The sequence below is a fragment of the Ranitomeya imitator genome, chromosome 1 (assembly GCF_032444005.1).
Source record: "Ranitomeya imitator isolate aRanImi1 chromosome 1, aRanImi1.pri, whole genome shotgun sequence".
Lineage (NCBI taxonomy): Eukaryota > Metazoa > Chordata > Amphibia > Anura > Dendrobatidae > Ranitomeya > Ranitomeya imitator.
In genome coordinates, this window is record NC_091282.1 from 61,593,574 (window position 1) to 61,614,902 (window position 21,329).

At 42.9% G+C, this 21,329-nt stretch overlaps 1 protein-coding gene across 1 annotated transcript in view; it reads right to left on the reverse strand.

Annotated features, from left to right (window-relative positions):
- Positions 1–458: 458 nt before the first annotated feature.
- The window catches only part of PIK3C3 (phosphatidylinositol 3-kinase catalytic subunit type 3), a 257,560-nt gene continuing 236,689 nt past the window's right edge, over positions 459–21,329 (reverse strand). The window contains exons 25-26 of the mRNA XM_069747182.1: positions 13,715–13,840; positions 459–1,364 (exon numbers count right to left, since the gene is read on the reverse strand). Of these exons, the coding sequence (XP_069603283.1) occupies positions 1,350–1,364; positions 13,715–13,840 (141 nt within the window). The 3' untranslated portion in view covers positions 459–1,349. The remainder of the gene's footprint in view (positions 1,365–13,714; positions 13,841–21,329) is intronic.

Below are 21,329 nucleotides of genomic sequence, written 5' to 3' on the forward strand. Positions count from 1 at the left end.
GATACATCAGGAGAGATTGATGGATTCATCTTAAAAGGGCTTGTCTTCTCTTCATTAGATAAAATTGCAAAGTGCTTGTAAAGACCTTCGGCATTTACTTGTTTTGAAAAATCCTCTCCGAGGTATTATACTTGTATTGTTTACTGCTTGTTGTCCCAAGTTACTGGCCACCTCTGCTGTCTACCAGCAGTGGACGATCTTCAAGGAAAGGAGAGCGATGCTTAGGAGCCCTTTGCTATGAAGCTGACGAGATCGCCGGATGTGGCCAACTTGAGTGTAACTGGGATTCCTCAGATGCTGCACATCTCAGGCGAGTAGAACGACCATCAATAGATTCGGACTGCACCACCCACTGGCACGCAAGACATTAGTAAGCAGGGGAGTGGTCCATTCAACAAGTAGAGAATTTACAGTTTCCAGATGGAGCGACGCTATGAAATAACTGTTACAGAGATACACTAGTTTTTGTTTTGTTTTTTATTGTTTTTGTTTTTAGTTACAGAGTCCTTTAAATGCAGACACTTTTGCCAGAAGTTGCACCGTACAGATGACACAATTTCAACGTTCATGGATTGTAGAGCTGGAGTGACCACAATTATTGCCTACGATTTCTCTTCCAATGCCTAGAAATAGGGTGTTCAGCATTCGCTCGGAAATTAAATGTCGAAATGTTACTTTAAGAGAATAAATGCACCTTTTAGTAAAGAGTAGGACTCTGTTTTCCTTCGGATAAAAGCGAACGGAGAAGTGATCACCATTTAGGACAATATCCAGAATTTATGACGTCTGTCGTCCTCGCGGATGGCTCCCCGATAGCTGCAGCATATTTCTTATTTACATAAACATCACATTCTACAGCTTTACGACCGCCACTTGTTAATATTTAATGGCGCCCATTAACGGATAAGTGATCTCGATGGGTCATACTGTAAATTATCTTAGGATATCATCACTGCCTGGGGCGAGCCGAGCCGATCATCACGGTTGAGTGAAAAAAAAATAATGCATTTAGAAAAAATAAACAAATATTAAAAAAACAAAAAAAAATCTTTTAATAATTTTTTTTTTTTAATGACAATGATTCCTTTTTTGCCTCTGTCTCCGTTTTATGCCTTGAATTGATCGTAAACAACTTCAGTATTTCTCCCGCTCATTCTCTTCGGCAGGACAGACAGACAGATCTGTAAAAGTCCGATGCTGTATATGAGCGTTGAGCGACTGGTTCTCTATTCTGCTCCGACGCACAGGACAGTATCGCCATAGTCGGACATGACATTGCTGTTTTTTTTTATAATTTTCCTTCTGGATTTGGATGCTTCGTGTTCCACCGAGCAGTCAAAAATTTGCCTCTATCTTCTCCAGTACTGTAAAAAAAAAATATATATATATAATAAAATTCAGGAAATGATCATCCATTACCTCCACAAATAGGCTGTAAATGACTTCTAGTCTCAATTTTAAAGAGCTTTAATAATCCGAAAGGGAAATTCATTTATTGACCTTTTCCGAAAGAACCTTTTGAGAAATGCAATTTAATGTGTGATTTATACGGCCGTGTAAACTGATTTTTTTTTTCCCTTTCTGTGAATTCATAATACTACCCGGCTTGAGAATACACACAGAGATTAATTACACAGATCACAGTGCCATGTATCATTATTATACTGAATTTATGTAAGACCGCCACTTAGGTACAATTAAAGGTGGCAAACGATGCATGAGAACCGGCTTCATGCCCATGAACAAGTGCAGTTCGACTTGTATAAAGGCAATCAGTGCTCACTTATGGGCAGAAATTTGCTCGTCTAGATGCATATTAAAGGGATTATCAGGGACCATTTTAGTTCTTACGCCTTAACGGGCAAGTAGTTGCTAATAGGGTCAGACTGGCCTGGCGGGGTACCAGTGAATTTCCCAGTGGGCCCGCCGCCTGATAAAGTGAGACAAGACGATGGAAAAAAAAAAGAAGTTTTTAGAGACACGGGTCCTTTAAAAGTCCAGGAAGCAGGGGTGCGAGCACCCTGACCTGACCCGCTGAGACAACCAGGCCCGGCGTCACCACTCGCCGCACCCAAGCAAGTGCTGGAGTCCTGGGGAATCGCCATCGGGAACACCGGCATGCTATGAGGCCCATGAGTTGGGTAAGCTCGGTACCAGTGCTGTCTCTGGGTCCTCCCCCCACATCAAATACGCACCTTTCCCTATCCCCGAAGTTCCAAGTGTATTCAGCATCTTTAGACGCTGTGACGTCTCAGGGCAAAGGGCACGATGGCGTCACTATGGCACACCCTCTGTGCTAAGCTCTGGCAGAGAGTCAGGAGACGCTGAGGAGACCGGATCCGCAGACAGCAAAAAAAAAAATAGGAAAGGCAGCTTTTATGGGGTCCATAATATACTGTACAGAGAACTATATAGATCAATATATGGGGGCCATTATATATTGTATGGAGTTTATGGGGCAATTATATACTGTATAGAGCAATATATGGGGCCCATTATATATATACACATATATATATGTGTGTGTGTGTGTGTGTGTGTGTGTGTGTGTGTGTGTGTGTGTGTGTGTGTATATATATATATATATATATATATATACACGGTATATATATATAATTTATACTATGGAAATAATAAAGGTTATGTTTTAGACAGAATTAAGGGAGACTCTCCATGCTCATATATAACCAGCCAAGGGAAAGCAGACAGCTGGTCTTATGCTGGGGATGGGCCAATATCCATGGAGCTTCCCAGTCTATTAATATCAGCCCCCAGATTTCTGCTTTGGGGAAACCTAAAAATAAAACTTATGTGGGTTTCTCCTATTTTTAATAACTATCCAAAGCAAAGCAGACAGTTGGGGGCTGACAATAGGCTGGGAAAGGCCACAGATATTGGCCCCTTCCCATCCTAATAAGACCAACCCTCAGCTGCCCTAGAAACAGTGCATCCATTTGCTGCACTTCAGCCTTTCAACAAGCTTTATTAGTATGCCGAACACAAACAGTAACATGGATGCACAGTAAGAAGTCAGTGCTCAGGGGTTCGGTACGGGACGCCAGGTGTCCGGTATGGACCAAGAACTTTACAGTTCAGGTTTGCTTATCCCTACTGCTCTATTGATGTGAAGCTCAATTGCCAGCAGGAGCGTTCAGTAACTGTTCGGAGCCGGATATAACAGGCAGGTAATGCTATTAGTCTTTTTGGCTCATAGTAAAAAAAAAAAAAAATAATTTACTCCTAGATAACCCCTTTAAAGCCTCATTCAGATGGAGGGGGGATATGAGTGACATCAAGAATTTTTAAGATTTTCTATGAGTTTAGTTTTGATAAAGCTCCTATTTTATCAGCAAGAGATCACTAGAGGACTAGTAAACCTGCTGTCATGTAGTCCAACCACGCCCACATGATTGATTGGCAGCTTTACGTCTATGCACAGTGTACACAGACCACTACAATCAGTGGTGTTGAGGGGTTTTGGGTATATAGAGCTCAGTAGTCAGAGAACTGGTAGATCTGCATCAGATAAAACTTATTTTACGAAAAATAAAAACAAGCAATCGGCCCAGTAAGTGACACATCAATGGAATCAGGGGTCTCTGCCCCAACCTCATGCTACACTTAGATGGTGTAGCAAAGCCTTGATGACAGATTCCCTTTAAAGTGGGGCTCCATCTGTCATCTATATATCTATTCTTTCAGCTAAAGTACATTTATCATACACACGACTGATAACTATATAATCGCTGGGAATTCGACTCCTAAAATCCTCCACCATAACCAAGAATGGGGGTTTGAAAGTCTCATTTAAATAAGGCAATAGTGCGCATGTATGAGCAGCATCTATTGACGGAATGAAGCAGCGGTCGCACATGCTCACTATCTAATCACGCAGGATTCATTGGGACCCCCGTTATTGTGAAATAAAGGGGGTCCCTACAGTGACACCTTATCATGCATGTGCTTTCAATGGGAGATACAGAGTAAGTGGTTGGCACACACTTTTGATGGCACTTTATCTTCCCCGACACTATCTGTAGTAGTCTGTGAAGAGTTGGGGGCCCCCACACATTAGGTGTATGGGGGGCCATCAGACCTTCAACAATTCTCCCAACCATCTGATCAGGTACCCCTATATGTACCTCGACACAGTTAATTTTACAAAATATTTGATATTGGGCATTTCTGCAGGAGATCTGTGCTGTAAGACACACTGTTACATAAGTTATTTGTAGTAGTATGGATGGAAAAGCCAAAAATCCTCTGATAATGGACTATAGTGACCCCTCGACTGCACAAGATTCATTTTTAAGCCCCTGAGGGCAGACATTTCTCTGAAGTTTGCTAAATTAGACCTTTGTACCCTTCAACATAATAGCAGATCAACGTGTCCTCCTAACACAGATAAGAAAATCAGATCCTCTCTAAAAGGTCATTTTATTTTATTTTGTTTTCTACTGAAGCCATTACTGGGTTTATCTAGAGGAGCAGACAAACACGATATCAGATGAAAACCGTCCTCAAGGGAGCTGTCATTTATACCTACCCGCCGGGGCAGCAAATTGGGAGGTGAAGAGTGATTGTTAGAGTAATGCATCATTCATGTGGAAGTTAAACTTAGAATCTGCGGTCAGAAAAAGAGATTTTCTTTAAATAACGAGAACAAGAATTTTCTGGGGATGTTTAACCCTCCAGAGCGCTCACAACAGACTGACACTTCCTGTACGTTCTTGGTTTATGCGCAGTACACCGAGGATGTGGTCAGAGCCAGGCTCGTCATCGGAGGCAACATTACAGGGTGACGCTTCTGCTATAGAGCTGGAGGCTGATAGTATGGGATCCACCGCTGACAAGTGGTGGGAGGTCAGCTGCTCCTCCCTGGACGGCATTACCACGCCCCAAGTGCACCTTCTGCCTGATTTCCACAAGGCTTCTAATAAAGATGAGTAAATCACTTCAGGCAATTCCAATTCACTTTCTATTTTAGAATTCAGAATCCGATTTTTTTTTTTGGGAACATCCAGCAAAATGGCAGCTGCATGACCATAAATTTGTCAGATTTTAGTGGGTTGGATGGAGTTGTCAGCAGAAATCTTATACTAACCTCTTCTCCGCCCTCCGTGAACCTTCTATCCACTATTTTAGGTCTGCTCTCTTCCTTCTGGTCACATCTTCTATTCTCTATCTTATGTCTTCTGTCTACTATATTGTGTCTTTCTTCCTTCCGGTCAGGTCTTCTATTCACCATCTTATATTATCTCTCTTCCTTCCGGTCAGGTCTTCTATTCACGATCTTATGTCTTCTCTTTTCCTTCCGGTCAGGTCTTCCATTCACTATTTTATGTCTTCTATTCACCATCTTATATCTTATCTTTTCCTTCACGTCAGGCCTTCTATTCACCATCTTATATCTTCTCTCTTCCTTCCGGTTAGGTCTTCTATTCACCATCTTATATCTTCTCTCTACCTTCCGGTCTTCTATTCACCATCTTATGTCTTCTCTTTTCCTTCCGGTCAGGTCTTCTATTCACCATCTTATATCTTCTCTTTTCCTTCCGGTCAGGTCTTCTAGTCACCATCTTATATCTTCTCTCTTCCTTCCGGTTAGGTCTTCTATTCACCATCTTATATCTTCTCTCTTCCTTCCGGTTAGGTCTTCTATTCACCATCTTATATCTTCTCTCTACCTTCCGGTCTTCTATTCACCATCTTATGTCTTCTCTTTTCCCTCCGGTCAGGTCTTCTATTCACCATCTTATATCTTCTCTCTACCTTCCGGTCAGGTCTTCTATTCACCATCTTAGGTCTTCTCTTTTCCTTCCGGTCAGGTCTTCTATTCACCATCTTATGTCTTCTCTTTTCCTTCCGGTCAGGTCTTCTATTCACCATCTTATTTCTTCTCTCTACCTTCCGATCAGGTCTTCTATTCACCATCTTAGGTCTTCTCTTTTCCTTCCGGTCAGGTCTTCTATTCACCATCTTATGTCTTCTCTTTTCCTTCCGGTCAAGTCTTCTATTCACCATCTTATATCTTCTCTCTTCCTTCCGGTTAGGTCTTCTATTCACCATCTTATATCTTCTCTCTACCTTTCGGTCTTCTATTCACCATCTTATGTCTTCTCTTTTCCCTCCGGTCAGGTCTTCTATTCACCATCTTATATCTTCTCTCTACCTTCCGGTCAGGTCTTCTATTCACCATCTTATGTCTTCTCTTTTCCTTCCGGTCAGGTCTTCTATTCACCATCTTATATCTTCTCTTTTCCTTCCGGTCAGGTCTTCTAGTCACCATCTTATATCTTCTCTTTTCCTTCCGGTCAGGTCTTCTAGTCACCATCTTATATCTTCTCTCTTCCTTCCGGTTAGGTCTTCTATTCACCATCTTATATCTTCTCTCTACCTTCCGGTCTTCTATTCACCATCTTATGTCTTCTCTTTTCCCTCCGGTCAGGTCTTCTATTCACCATCTTATATCTTCTCTCTACCTTCCGGTCAGGTCTTCTATTCACCATCTTATGTCTTCTCTTTTCCTTCCGGTCAGGTCTTCTATTCACCATCTTATATCTTCTCTCTACCTTCCGGTCAGGTCTTCTATTCACCATCTTATGTCTTCTCTCTTCCTTCCGGTCAGGTCTTCTATTCACCATCTTATCTCTTCTCTCTACCTTCCGATTAGGTCTTCTATTCACCATCTTAGGTCTTCTCTTTTCCTTCCGGTCAGGTCTTCTATTCACCATCTTATATCTTCTCTCTACCTTCCGGTCCGGTCTTCTATTCACCATCTTATGTCTTCTCTCTACCTTCCGGTCAGGTCTTCTATTCACCATCTTATGTCTTCTCTTTTCCATCCCGTCAGCTCTTCTATTCACCATCTTATATCTTCTTTCTTTCTTCCTTCCGGTCAGGTCTTCTATTCACCATCTTATATCTTCTCTCTACCTTCCGGTCAGGTCTTCTATTCACCATCTTATCTCTTCTCTCTTCCTTCCGGTCTTCTCTATTTTATGTCTTCTCTCCACTATATTATGTCTTCTCTTTTCCTTCCGGTCAGCTCTTCTATTCACCATCTTATATCTTCTCTCTTCCCCCCAGTCAGGTCTTCTATTCACAATCTTATGTCTTCTCAACTCAAAACCCTCAGAGTCCGGACAGACATCTGTCTGAGATGGTTTAGTGAATCCTGCAGGGGGTTGGTTAGGATGACCCTGGAGGTCCCTTCCAACTCTAACATTCTATGATTTTCTCTTACTTTTGGACACGTCTTCTATTCACTTTTCCTCATACTGTCACTTCACTGACATAGGGCTCAATGAATAGGAGACTCAGCCGGAAGGTAGATAGAGGACAGAAGGTAGAATAGTGGATCAGAAAACCAGAGGCGGTCAGCAAACACAAAAGGGGTTGAGTATAAGAATTTTTTTTTACTTAAAAAAAAAAAAAAAAAAAAACACCCTTCCTGACGGATTCAATTTGCAGCCAAATTTTTGGATACAAATCGAATTTTTCCCTTAAACTTATCTCTTCAAATACAATTTCACACGATTTGCTAAACTCTGGCGTGTACACTAGATTTCTCATGACTGGTACATCGGATCGCTACGAAAAAGGTGTCATTTTCATTGTGGGATAATTGGTGCTAACAATCTACTTAATGTGAAGAAAAATACGCTAACAATGGCTAAACTATTTTAGATAAAAAGATTAAGTAAAAAATGTTTTTTTGACCACCATATAGTAACTAACAAAAATAAATAAAATAATTTCCAAAATTAGTACCATTATTGAAATCTTTGCTTTCCTTGTCAAACAGTAACTAGACTTATGTTGATTTTCTTTGGGTAGGCCATTAAATGATGCGGAGATTGGTGGGTGGGGTCCAGGTCCTGAGATTCCCACCGATTGCTCACAACACCTCTTAGAACTCCACTGTACGCATGCTCAGTCTGGAGTCTTGAGCGAGCAGTGGGTTTTAAGACCCAGACCCCCAACGACCTGCATAGAATTAAAGGGCTCACAGATTATATAAAAAAATTTCAACAAAAGTTTAGTTACTTTTTAAATGTGTATACTTCATGGATAATAAATTACATAAAATTTCAAGGGCAAAAAATTACAGATTTTTACCTGCAAGAAGTGCACGCTAATTTTCACAGTAAAACATTAAAAAAATAACTCTTATTTCTGGGTTCGTACATTTCCTTTCATGACCCAGTTTTTCACTTTTTTTTTTTCATTTAGCCAAATAAAAGATTCCTGCAGTCCATAGAAGTAGCTCGAAAATTAAAAGCAATAAAACTGGGCTGAAGAAAGTAGTAATCGGTAAGCTGTCCCGCTGCCACACAACAGTCCACAAAGCATACGTTTAAGCAGATTTGTCATGCACCGACTGGCTGCTTCCTCCGACTCTCGCAGTCTTGATGGCAGATTTTATGACTGCACTATATCCTGAGCTGCAATCTAGGGCACATGGGCAAAGAAAATGCACTGCAGACTGGATGCCAATGTTCTAACAAAGCCTTGGCAGAGGGATTAATGAAGGAGTATGGGGAGGGGGGAGTCTTCTTGGCAGAAACTGAATGACACAAATTTGTGACTCAACGATTAAACCACATTTAGACATTGTTTAATTAAATTTTAGACAAGTCTGCACTATTACACAAGAATGACAAGGGACTTGCTGCCCGCATCCAATACAAAATGTTAATACGGCTTAACTTCCCATCCAGTCTTTTCAAGTGAGCATTTTCTCTTCATCAGCATTCTGCCAGCACTACAAGTGCATGAACTTCCTTTTCCTCACTTCTTAGTATGTAATGCTCCCGTCACGGTCTTAAGCTCCGACACACAATAGTAAGCTGTTGCCCAAACAATCTAGCCAACAGCAACTTTTCCCAACTCTTATTATTGTTCTTAAGGATACCTTCAAGGTTCTAGCAATTTTCAAGATTGGCTTGAAAGTAAGGATATACGGTCATTTCATCTACTTAGCTGAGCGATTCTTGCCATATTCCGGCTTGGAACAGTTGTGGAATATGGCTCAGCACTGTATAGAATGGTGTGTCAACACTGCCTCTGCAAAGCACACCTGATGGCTACACTTTCCGAAAAGGCTGGGGATTACACAAATGAACTCCTGACAAGGTATAATACCCGCTCATTGGAAGACACTGTTCTGTCTCACATGTGCTATTACCCTTGTGCCCCTTTGTGGTTTTGCTGCCTTCGGTCTGAATCTACTGTGCACATTCCAATGAGAATTACGGATGATTATTATGTGAAGACGTCGCACTGTATATAGGTCACAGGTATATAGGGAATCATGAAGACATTTTCACTGCCCGCCGGATGGAGGAAAACCTGCCATCTAGTGGAGGCGGCAGCGGCTTGGTGGCCGTCATCCTCACATTCCTATTAATAAGATGACGGTGATGTGCTGTAAATTTCCCATTTCCCAGAATAAATGTGGTCACCTCGTACATCACATTCAGCCTTATCCTCTAAACGATGACTTCCTGAAGACTCGTCATTACAGAAAACCCACAATCACTAATGAAAGTGCATAGCGGAATCTAATGAGGCTGGGACGAGGCTGCTTCTTCTCCGCGTCTAATAATCACAGCAAAACAAGTCATTAAAATGAGAGAAAGAAATAAGATCCTGCCGCCGCCATCCGCTCATGGGGGTAGCGGTTATTTGGCACATTGTTAATATTCCGCTCAGGATCCGAGCGGTGAGTCGCGGCACTGGTGAAGGACACGAGCGGATCTAGATGTTAAAGGATCTACAGCTCAGTAATTGCTGAACGTCCGGGGTGAAATAGAGTTTGGGATCCGCAATAAACTAATGGTCATATGAAGGTGATGGGGGGATGCAGTGCTGGAAATGAGGGTCCTCGCATGCTTCATACAAGTGGACCGTTGCTGAGACCAGCAGGATTGCTCGGGACCCTACGCCCCCCACCTCCCGTGCAGGATGCCCACCAACTACCCCATTCAGAGAGTGATGAACAGTAAATGTGCCAAATGAACAATCTATTTAAGCCCCATAAGTTTAGGCTACCGACACACTTAATGACAAACCCGACTTCCGGCAAAGGAGCAATCAATCAAGCGAAGGCATTGGATCTGGATGTGGAATAGAGCTGGAGTGACGGAGGGAGAAATCACGGATACGTGAGAGTCCCCATAGACGATGACAGGTACGAGTTATATCCATAGAATCCACAGCTTGTACATTGGGCGTCTGAAGGAGGCCTTATGGAGGAACACGTGAGGGCACTGGCTGGGCTCATCTACATGTGAATATAGTTTCGGGGGTAAAATACTGCAGGGTCCCTTTCAATAATTATTAAAGAGAACTTTTTTTTCCCTCTTCCTTAAAGGGATTCTGTCAGTGGGATTAACCACCTATAAGGGCAAGTAGGTCATAGGAAGCTGAATAAAATGATGAGCTGAAAAGGTCGGAGGCAGAATTTAGGGAAGATCCTACTACTTTTCAGCTCATTTGCATACAAGATTAATGTGGATTCCTCAGGAACCATTCCTCGAATTACAAATATCAGGGTGTCATTTCATCCAGCTTCCTATGACCCGTGTGCCCGTATAGACGGCTCAAGAGGGTCGATTCTACTGACAGACTCCCTTTAACAAAAAATATATATATAAATCAATTTCGCAGTTGGTTTCATTAAAAATGTTTTCACCATTTGGCTTTTACCCTGTTTTCTGGCACTTTGGACTTTGATGTGGTCTGTGCTCTTACATCAGCTCAGGAACGGACAGATAAGGGTGCTCAGGAACGGACAGATAAGGGTGCTCAGGAACGGACAGGTAAGGGTGCTCAGGAACGGACAGGTAAGGGTGCTCAGGAACGGACAGGTAAGGGTGCTCAGGAACGGACAGGTAAGGGTGCTCAGGAACGGACAGGTAAGGGTGCTCAGGAACGGACAGGTAAGGGTGCTCAGGAACGGACAGGTAAGGGTGCTCAGGAACGGACAGGTAAGGGTGCTCAGGAACGGACAGGTAAGAGTGCTCAGGAACGGACAGGTAAGAGTGCTCAGGAACGGACAGGTAAGAGTGCTCAGGAACGGACAGGTAAGAGTGCTCAGGAACGGACAGGTAAGGGTGCTCAGGAACGGACAGGTAAGGGTGCTCAGGAACGGACAGGTAAGGGTGCTCAGGAACGGACAGATAAGGGTGCTCAGGAACGGACAGATAAGGGTGCTCAGGAACGGACAGGTAAGGGTGCTCAGGAACGGACAGGTAAGGGTGCTCAGGAACGGACAGGTAAGGGTGCTCAGGAACGGACAGGTAAGGGTGCTCAGGAACGGACAGGTAAGGGTGCTCAGGAACGGACAGGTAAGGGTGCTCAGGAACGGACAGGTAAGGGTGCTCAGGAACGGACAGGTAAGAGTGCTCAGGAACGGACAGGTAAGAGTGCTCAGGAACGGACAGGTAAGGGTGCTCAGGAACGGACAGGTAAGGGTGCTCAGGAACGGACAGGTAAGGGTGCTCAGGAACGGACAGGTAAGGGTGCTCAGGAACGGACAGATAAGGGTGCTCAGGAACGGACAGATAAGGGTGCTCAGGAACGGACAGATAAGGTTGCTCAGGAACAGACAGGTAAGGGTGCTCAGGAACGGACAGGTAAGAGTGCTCAGGAACGGACAGGTAAGGGTGCTCAGGAACGGACAGGTAAGAGTGCTCAGGAACGGACAGGTAAGAGTGCTCAGGAACGGACAGGTAAGAGTGCTCAGGAACGGACAGGTAAGGGTGCTCAGGAACGGACAGATAAGGGTGCTCAGGAACAGACAGGTCAGGGTGCTCAGGAACGGACAGGTAAGGGTGCTCAGGAACGGACAGATAAGGGTGCTCAGGAACGGACAGGTAAGGGTGCTCAGGAACGGACAGATAAGGGTGCTCAGGAACGGACAGATAAGGGTGCTCAGGAACAGACAGGTCAGGGTGCTCAGGAACGGACAGGTAAGGGTGCTCAGGAACGGACAGATAAGGGTGCTCAGGAACGGACAGGTAAGGGTGCTCAGGAACGGACAGGTAAGGGTGCTCAGGAACGGACAGATAAGGGTGCTCAGGAACAGACAGGTCAGGGTGCTCAGGAACGGACAGGTAAGGGTGCTCAGGAACGGACAGATAAGGGTGCTCAGGAACGGACAGGTAAGGGTGCTCAGGAACGGACAGATAAGGGTGCTCAGGAACGGACAGATAAGAGTGCTACAAACGCTCCGGTATGACACGGAGAAGCAGCTCGCTGATGTATCCTCAGTTACCTGATTCTGCCATGGACAGTACAGCACAGAAGTTGTAGGTGGCACGCTACACAAGGGGCCTGGCGAGAAAAACCTTCACGGGGTGCAATGAACATTCAGAGACGCTGGCTACCGGCTGAGGCTGCACTACTGAGACATTCGGGGCAACATACTCTATTCTGCCGCTTTGTCAGATCCATCTTCATCACTTTCTAAGAGTCCGAGTCATCATCCTCATCGATATGTACATCCTGTCAAGCTTCAATGGGTGCCATGGATGTTAATTTGACCCCAGACAAGGATTCTGCTATGCTGCAGCAAATGATAGACATCAGAGGTGTCAACCTCAGCCAGTAACTCCGATTGGAAGATAATATACATTTCAGGGTCTTCTGAAAGATTTGTCACCAGATAACACGATCAAATAAAAGATTCTAGACCTGATGGAGCTGGAGTACTTACTTTGAAAAAAAATTCCTGCCAGAATGGCTGCATGGTCCTGTTATTAACATGAGTATTTTAGAAGTCTAGTTAAAGAGTGAAGGAGCTTATGAGCCCAAGTGTATGTAGGCTGCACCCACCCAGCCGGACAGTTGCAGATTGTACTGAGCAGTGTGAGGTTCTGAAAAAACGCAGGGAGGAGGGACATTGAGGCTAGATGGGTGAATATTTACCAGGATGGAGAGACACTGAGGAGCACTCAATCAGACTAGGTGGGAAGAGATAGAGTTACTCTTTCATAAGGGATTATAAAACTAATCTAACATTGACTTTCAAAGTAAGTACACCAGCCTCACCAGATCCATTTAACAGTGTACATAGTTTGAATTATAAAATCTGGTGACATATTCGCTTTAAGGCAAAGCTAAGCGTACTAAAAGGAAGCCATTAGCTAAATACAAGCTGTAACTATCATTTGTTGACGCGCCAATCAGTCCGGAAAGGTAAAACTCGACATTTCTTGCCTCTTTCAAGTTTTATAGTTTTAAGGGTTAAAGGAGACATAAGTTCAGCGAGTTCAACCTATACCTGAACATGTTATTCATGTAATATTTTTATCATCCCCCAGGGTAATACAAACCTTTAGTCATATAGCACCAACATATGGCGCAGTGCGGTACACGTATAATACTAGCTTTATATCAGGGGATCACTAAAACAATCTTGAGAAAAAACGGGATCTGATGGGAATCCTTTTATTTGTTTATGTAAACATCTACAATTATGGGGTAGATTTATAACTAGACTTCCTGGGGCTTGTAGTACTATAACAGTGAATGATACACTGGGTAATGAGAATGTGCTGCAGGTCTGCAGAAGGTGCGGGCGATGGGAATGAGCGGGAGCGCAGCCAATCCGTCTCTGTCAATGTTAACTTAGTGCTGGCGGGAGAAGAAAAAAAAGAAACGCTAATGAGCGGCGAGGAGGCGACAGCGCAGGGCGATCTCTTACCTGAGCAAACTTGTGTATCTGTTCTACCACAGCGGCAAAGAGCGCGTTCACGCTGTCATCGATCAGCGTCTGCATGTAATGCACGGCCTCCTCGTCAGACAGATCCAATCTAAATTTATCCTGCACCTGGAGGAGGACGAAAGCGTGAAAATAGAGGACACGTGAAGAACTGCAGAAAAACAGCAACACGGACGTCAGCACCTCGTATGGACTGATGGAAAAGGAGAACAAGCGTCAGATAAAAGGAGAGCGGGAGACGAGCAACTGAGCAGAATATAGAGGATAGTATAAAACATAACAAATAATTACAGAAATACACAGGAAATATATCATTCAGGAGGCAGTATTATAGTAGTTATAGTCTCATATATAGGGGCAATATTATAGTAGTTATATTCTTGTACATAGGGGCAGTATTATAGCAGTTATATTCTTGTACATAGGAGCAGTATTATAGTAGTTATATTCTTGTACATAGGGGCAGTATTATAGCAGTTATATTCTTGTACATAGGAGCAGTATTATAGTAGTTATATTCTTGTACATAGGGGCAGTATTATAGCAGTTATATTCTTGTACATAGGAGCAGTATTATAGTAGTTATATTCTTGTACATAAGAGCAGTATTATAGTAGTTATATTCTTGTACATAGGAGCAGTATTATAATAGTTATATTCTTGTACATAGGAGCAGTATTATAGTAGTTATATTCTTGTACATAGGAGCAGTATTATAGTAGTTATATTCTTGTACATAGGAGCAGTATTATAGTAGTTATATTCTTGTACATAGGGCAATATTATAGCAGTCATATTCTTGTACATAAGAGCAGTATTATAGTAGCTATATTCTTGTACATAGGGGCAGTATTATAGTAGTTATATTCTTGTACATAGGGGACAGTATTATAGTAGTTGTATTCTTGTACATAGGGGACAGTATTATAGTAGTTGTATTCTTGTACATAGGGGGCAGTATTATAGTAGTTATATTCTTGTACATAGGAGCAGTATTATAGTAGTTATATTCTTGTACATAGGGGCAATATTATAGTAGTTATATTCTTGTACATAGGGGCAATATTATAGTAGTTATATTCTTGTTATTCTTGTACATAGGAGCAGTATTATAGTAGCTATATTCTTGTACATAGGGGCAATATTATAGTAGTTATATTCTTGTACATAGGAGCAGTATTATAGTAGTTATATTCTTGTACATAGGAGCAGTATTATAGTAGTTATATTCTTGAACATAGGGGCAGTATTATAGTAGTTATATTCTTGTACATAGAGGCAGTATTATAGTAGTTATATTCTTGAACATAGGGGCAGTATTATAGTAGTTATATTCTTGTACATAGGGGCAGTATTATAGTAGTTATATTCTTGTACATAGGAGCAGTATTATAGTAGTTATATTCTTGTACATAGGAGCAGTATTATAGTAGTTATATTCTTGTACATAGGGGCAGTATTATAGTAGTTATATTCTTGTACATAGGAGCAGTATTATAGTAGTTATATTCTTGTACATAGGAGCAGTATTATAGTAGTTATATTCTTGAACATAGGGGCAGTATTATAGTAGTTATATTCTTGTACATAGAGGCAGTATTATAGTAGTTATATTCTTGAACATAGGGGCAGTATTATAGTAGTTATATTCTTGTACATAGGGGCAGTATTATAGTAGTTATATTCTTGTACATAAAAGCAGTATTATAGTAGTTATATTCTTGTACATAGGAGCAGTATTATAGTAGTTATATTCTTGTACATAGGAGCAGTATTATAGTAGTTATTTTCTTGTCTATAAGAGCAGTATTATAGTAGTTATATTCTTGTACATACAAGGCAGTAATAAAGGTGTTTTAATGTTGTCTATAGTAAGTAGTATAATATAGCCAGGTCTTCCTGCTGTAATCAGGAAGTCATCATGCAACTGCATAATAGCAGTGCAAAAGCAGTATAAAGTGAGCAGAATTAGCTGTCATCCAATTACTGCATACTTTCCAATTATGTCACACATGTATAATACATTGCTCAAAAAAATAAAGGGAACACTAAAATACCACATCCTAGATATCTTTGAACGAAATATTCCAGCTGCAAATTTGTATTCATTGCATAGTGGAACGTGTTCAGAACAATAAAACATAACAATGATCAATATAAATCAAAATGAATATCCCATGGAGGTCTGGATTTGGAATGATACTCAAAATCAAAGTGGAAAAATCAAATTACAGGCTGATCTAACTTCAGTGGAAATGCCTCATGACAACGAAAAGATGCTCAGTAGTGTGTGTGGCCTCCACGTGCCTGCATGACCTCCCTACAACACCCAGGCATGCTTCTGATGAGGCGGCGGATGGTCTCCTGAGGGATCTCCTCCCAGACCTGGGTTAAAGCATCCGCCAACTTCTGGACAGTCTGTGGTGCAATGTGACGTTGGTCGATGGAGTGAGACATGATGTCCCAGATGTGCTCAATCGGATTCAGGTCTGGGGAACGGGCAGGCCAGTCCATAGCTTCAATGCCTTCATCTTGCAGGAACTGCTGACACACTCCAGTCACATGAGGTCTGACATTGTCCTGCATTAGGAGGAATCCAGGGCCAACCGCACCAGCATATGGTCTCACAAGGGTTCTGAGGATCTCATCTCGGTACCTAATGGCAGTCAGGCTACCTCTGGCAAGCACATGGAGGGCTGTGCGGCCCTCCAAATAAATGCCACCCCACACCCACTGACCCACTGCCAAACAAGTCATGCTGAAGGATGCTGCAGACAGCAGATCGCTCTCCACAGCGTCTCCAGACTCTGTCACATCTGTCACGTGCTCAGTGTGAACATGCTTTCATCTGTGAAGAGCACAGGGTGCCAGTGGCGAAATTGCCAATCGTAGTGTTCTGTGGCAAATGCCAAGCGTCCTGCACAGTGCTGGGCTGTGAGCACAACCCCCATCTGTGGACGTCGGGCACTCAGACCATCCTCATGGAGTCTGTTTCTAACCACTTGTGCAAACACATGCACATTTGTGGCCTGCTGGAGGTCATTTTGCAGGGCTCTGGCAGTGCTCCTCTTGTTCCTCCTTGCACAAAGGCAGAGGTAGCGGTCCTGCTGCTGGGATGCTGCCCTTCTACGGACCCCTGCACGTGTCCTGGTGTACTGGCCTGTCTCCTGGTAGCGCCTCCAGCTTCTGGACACTACGCTGACTGACACAGAAAACCAACTTGCCACAGCTCGCATTGATGTGCCATCCTGGATGAGCTGCACTACCTGAGCCACTTGTGTGGGTTGTAGAGTCCGTCTCATGCTACCACAAGTGTGAAAGCACAACCAACATTTAAAGGTGACCAAAACATCAGCCAGAAAGCATTGGTATTGAGATGTGGTCTGTGGTCCCCACCAGCAGAACCACTCCTTTATTGAGTGTGTCTTGATAATTGCCAATAATTTCCATCTGTTGTCTATTCCATTTGCACAACAGCATGTGGAATTGATTGTCAATCTTTGTTGCCTCCTAAGTGGACAGTTTGATTTCACAGAAGTTTGATTTACTTGGAGTTCTATTCTGTTTTTTAAGTGTTCCCTATATTTTTTTGAGCAGTGTATGTTCATGGATTAATCCTCAAGTCTTTAAAGATAACCTTTCAACAAGGGACCATTCACCAGATATTCCTCTACATCTACTTTAAAAATGCTAGTCACTTGGGAGCGATCTGCGGTATCACAGGAACAGTTTCTACTTAAAGTCCTACTGGTTTATTTCAATCCTCATAAACCACATCACAGGAAACTCACATACAGCCTTTCTCCGGCACAAAGTAAAGCACAAAGCAACAAGTCCATACAATAATGCTGGTTAGCCAGCCTGGCTTAGAGTCCAGCTTCTGAGGCCTTTAGAACAGGCACTCTGTCCAGGAGATCTGCAGACCTCCATAGGCAAACAGGTCTCAATATACAAAGTGAACCACACCCAGGGGTGGAGACATGGTGAGCAGCTCTCTCCCAACTCATCAGCTGCTCACAATCAATCTGTCATGCCTGATTAACTGCTCTTAATCCTATTTGTGTTAAAGCATTACTCCAGGTTTATCTTCCATCCACTAGGTATCCTGTAGCCACCTTACACTACCCAAATGTCACTTCCAATGAACATGAATGATATACTTCATGGTGGCATTGCAGGTACAGATCAGAAAAAATCTGATGTTAAAAGCCATTACAAGTCTAGGCTGTTCTCCAACCAAAAAAGGACTTGGTTAATTAACAAGAGAAATGTTCCTCTGCAACACCGTTAATGTTCCACTATCCCAATTAGGAGAGAAGCTCCAGTACATGTAGAGCCGTCTGCAGCTTCAGGCATCTTCTGACCCGAGTGAGCGTTATGTGGATTAGAGATATACATTCTTAGCATTGATTAAAAGGTCATAATTGAGCTGCTCTCAGACACATTTCTCTACCTGCAGGGTGTGCACCGCCATACAACTACACGGCAGAGAAAGACTACACATTGCATTTTTTTCAGGTGCCATTTTGTTCACCACGTGACTATATGAGAAATCTTCTAATCATATGCTTTGTAACAATAAAAACTCAATAAAAAAAAGGCAAAGAACAAAACCTAGGTAAGAAGTAAAGGTAAAGAAAAAAAAAAAAGAAAAAAAGTCTGAAGAGAGGTCAAAATAAAACAAGTAAAATAATAATAATAAAAAAGTGCGAGGTAGCATCAACCTGTCATGGAGTGTGTTTCCAATGCTGAGCAGCTGCATAAAAGATCAGAACAGCATGAAGCATCAGCTTTGACTATAAGCAAGAACTAAATATTGATGTGATGTTCAGATGTGGGCAAATCTGCAGACAGGGGAGGCAGAAGTAGCCGTCAACTCGAGAACGGGTCTATGAGGAGACAGACAACTCGCGCCAATGCAAGAAACAGAAGTAAGCAAAGAGAAAAGCAGATCAAATCAGAGGGAACAAAAAACACATTTTTTTTCATACATAACAATAGGACAACGAAGATACCATGGTGTGCTTTCTAGTGTTTATCCTGACTCGCAGCTACTAGCGCAGCACTGCTGTGTAATGTCCGAGTGGAGGGAAAACTAATGATTTGAGATCAATGTCTACATAGCGGAAAAATCTAAAGAAAAAAAAGATACTTGGTATTGACATAACTATAACAACCTGTATATTAAAGGAGTTGTCCAGGCTTGGGGTGTAAGTCTGCAGACACTAGGACTGCGTGACTTGTGAACTGCAGACTTGCGGATCCTCACAGTTTGCACTAGTGTCGTTTCTATACTTCGGGTCACATTCCAACAAGACGTGCCCGCCCTCGCTTAATTCACCTATTTTGAGTGATGCTGCACATGTCTAGTTGGCATGTGACCGTACGCATGCAAATTACTTATTAGTAGACATGCGCCCGCTGGCTCCCTGACCCAGAGAATCCTAACAGCACGCACACTGAACCCTGTGAGGACTTACAAGTCTACTGTCACATACCTGAAGCCTGGACAAGCCGTGGTTTATGAAAAAAAAAAAATGGTTGTTTTAAATTTGTACATTTTTCTTGATCCATACGAAAGGGCTAATCATTGAATTGCAGCGGATCTGACTCCTGGGACCCCCCCACCCAACTGATCCTGAGTATTCTGCAGTCCCATGTGCAATCAGTGAAATAGAGGTGCACATTCCCCATCCTCCACCCCATTCAGATGTGGAGCGATTGGTCACACTCCTCGCGATCAGTCGATTTTAGATGGGGAAAACATACAATCTTGGGGCAGCCCCTTTAAAAAAAAAAATAAAAATGCTGCCCAGGCGTTGCTTTTTTAGAGCCTTCTGGAGCACTATGTTAGTAGAGTAGCTGCTCACTGTAAAGACTGCGTATGATACATCCACGTGGAGCACAAAATGCAACCATGAATGATGATGTAGAGAGAAATAATTAACTATTCACGTCCTCCAAAGTGATTAATGCAAATAATGTTTCGTTTTCCTGTTTGGGGCAATAGCGGGAGCCACTGCGCCCCATAACACCAGATGCAATGTTTTGCCCCCCAGGGAGCGGATGTTATGGATTTGCCCCCAGTGTGGAGGATGTGTGTGCAGTACTCGACTCCACGCTCTCAGCACATCTGACTAACGGTTACATTTCTATGTCGCGGATAGAAAGCGGCTCCATTAATCAGTCCTGGCACGCCGCGGCCACGTTCACCTGCCTCAGAATATATGTAAATCTGTGTCTGCACCTTCAAAGGCAATATTACTGAGAAGAGCGGAGGGGACTAGAAGTGACAGGGTGATTTGCTGCTGGGACAGGTTCTCTGAACATCCCGCAGAGCATGAATTATTGACACTCGCATCGCTAGGAATTAAAAGAGCGTTAAAATAGGAGGGCGAGCCGGCTAATCCGAGAGTCACCAAACTCCAGTACCTGCACCGTGCCCCGAATCTACACACTGCTACAGCTAGGTAACAAATAGTGACTATTGATCAATGTACAGTAGAGACCTAAAGTTTGGAAACACCTTCTCATTTAAAGATTTTTCCGTATTTTCATGACTTGGAAAATTATACATTCACACTGAAGGCATCAAAACTAGGAATTAACACATGTGGAATTATAGACTTAACAAAAAGTGTGAAACAACTGAAAATATGTCTTATATTCTAGGTTCTTCAAAGTAGCCACCTTTTGCTTTGATGACTGCTTTGCACACTCTTGGCATTCTCTTGATGAACTTCAAGAGGTAGTCACCGGGAATGGTTTTCACTTCATAGGTCTGCCCTGTCAGGTTTAATAAGTGGGATTTCTTGCCTTATAAATGGAGTTGGGACCATCAGTTGTGTTGTGCAGAAGTCTGGTGGACACACAGCTGATAGTCCTACTGAATAGACTGTTAGAATTTGTTTTATGGCAAGAAAAAAGCAGCTAAGTAAAGAAAAACGAGTGGCCATCATTACTTTAAGAAATGAAGGTCAGTCCGAAAAATTGGGAAAACTTTGAAAGTGTCCCCAAGTGCAGGGGCAAAAACCATCAAGCGCTACAAAGAAACTGGCTCACATGAGGACAGCCCCAGGAAAGGAAGACAAAGAGTCACCTCTGCTTCTGAGGATAAGTTTATCCGAGTTACCAGCCTCAGAAATCACAGGTTAACAGCATCTCAGATTAGAGACCAGGTCAATGCCACACAGAGTTCTAGCAGCAGACACATCTCTACAACAACTGTTAAGAGGAGACTTTGTGCAGCAGGCCTTCATGGTAAAATAGCTGCTAGGAAACCACTGCTAAGGACAGGCAACAAGCAGAAGAGACTTGTTTGGGCTAAAGAACACAAGGAATGGACAATAGACCAGTGGAAATCTGTGCTTTGGTCTAATGAGTTCAAATTTGAGATCTTTGGTTCCAACCACTGTGTCTTTGTGCGATGCAGAAAAGGTGAACGGATGGACTCTGCATGCCTCGTTCCCACCGTGAAGCATGGAGGAAGAAGTGTGATGGTGTGGGGGTGCTTTGCTGGTGACACTGTTGGGGATTTATTCAAAATTGAAGGCATACTGAACCAGCATAACTACCACAGCATCTTGCAGCGGCATGC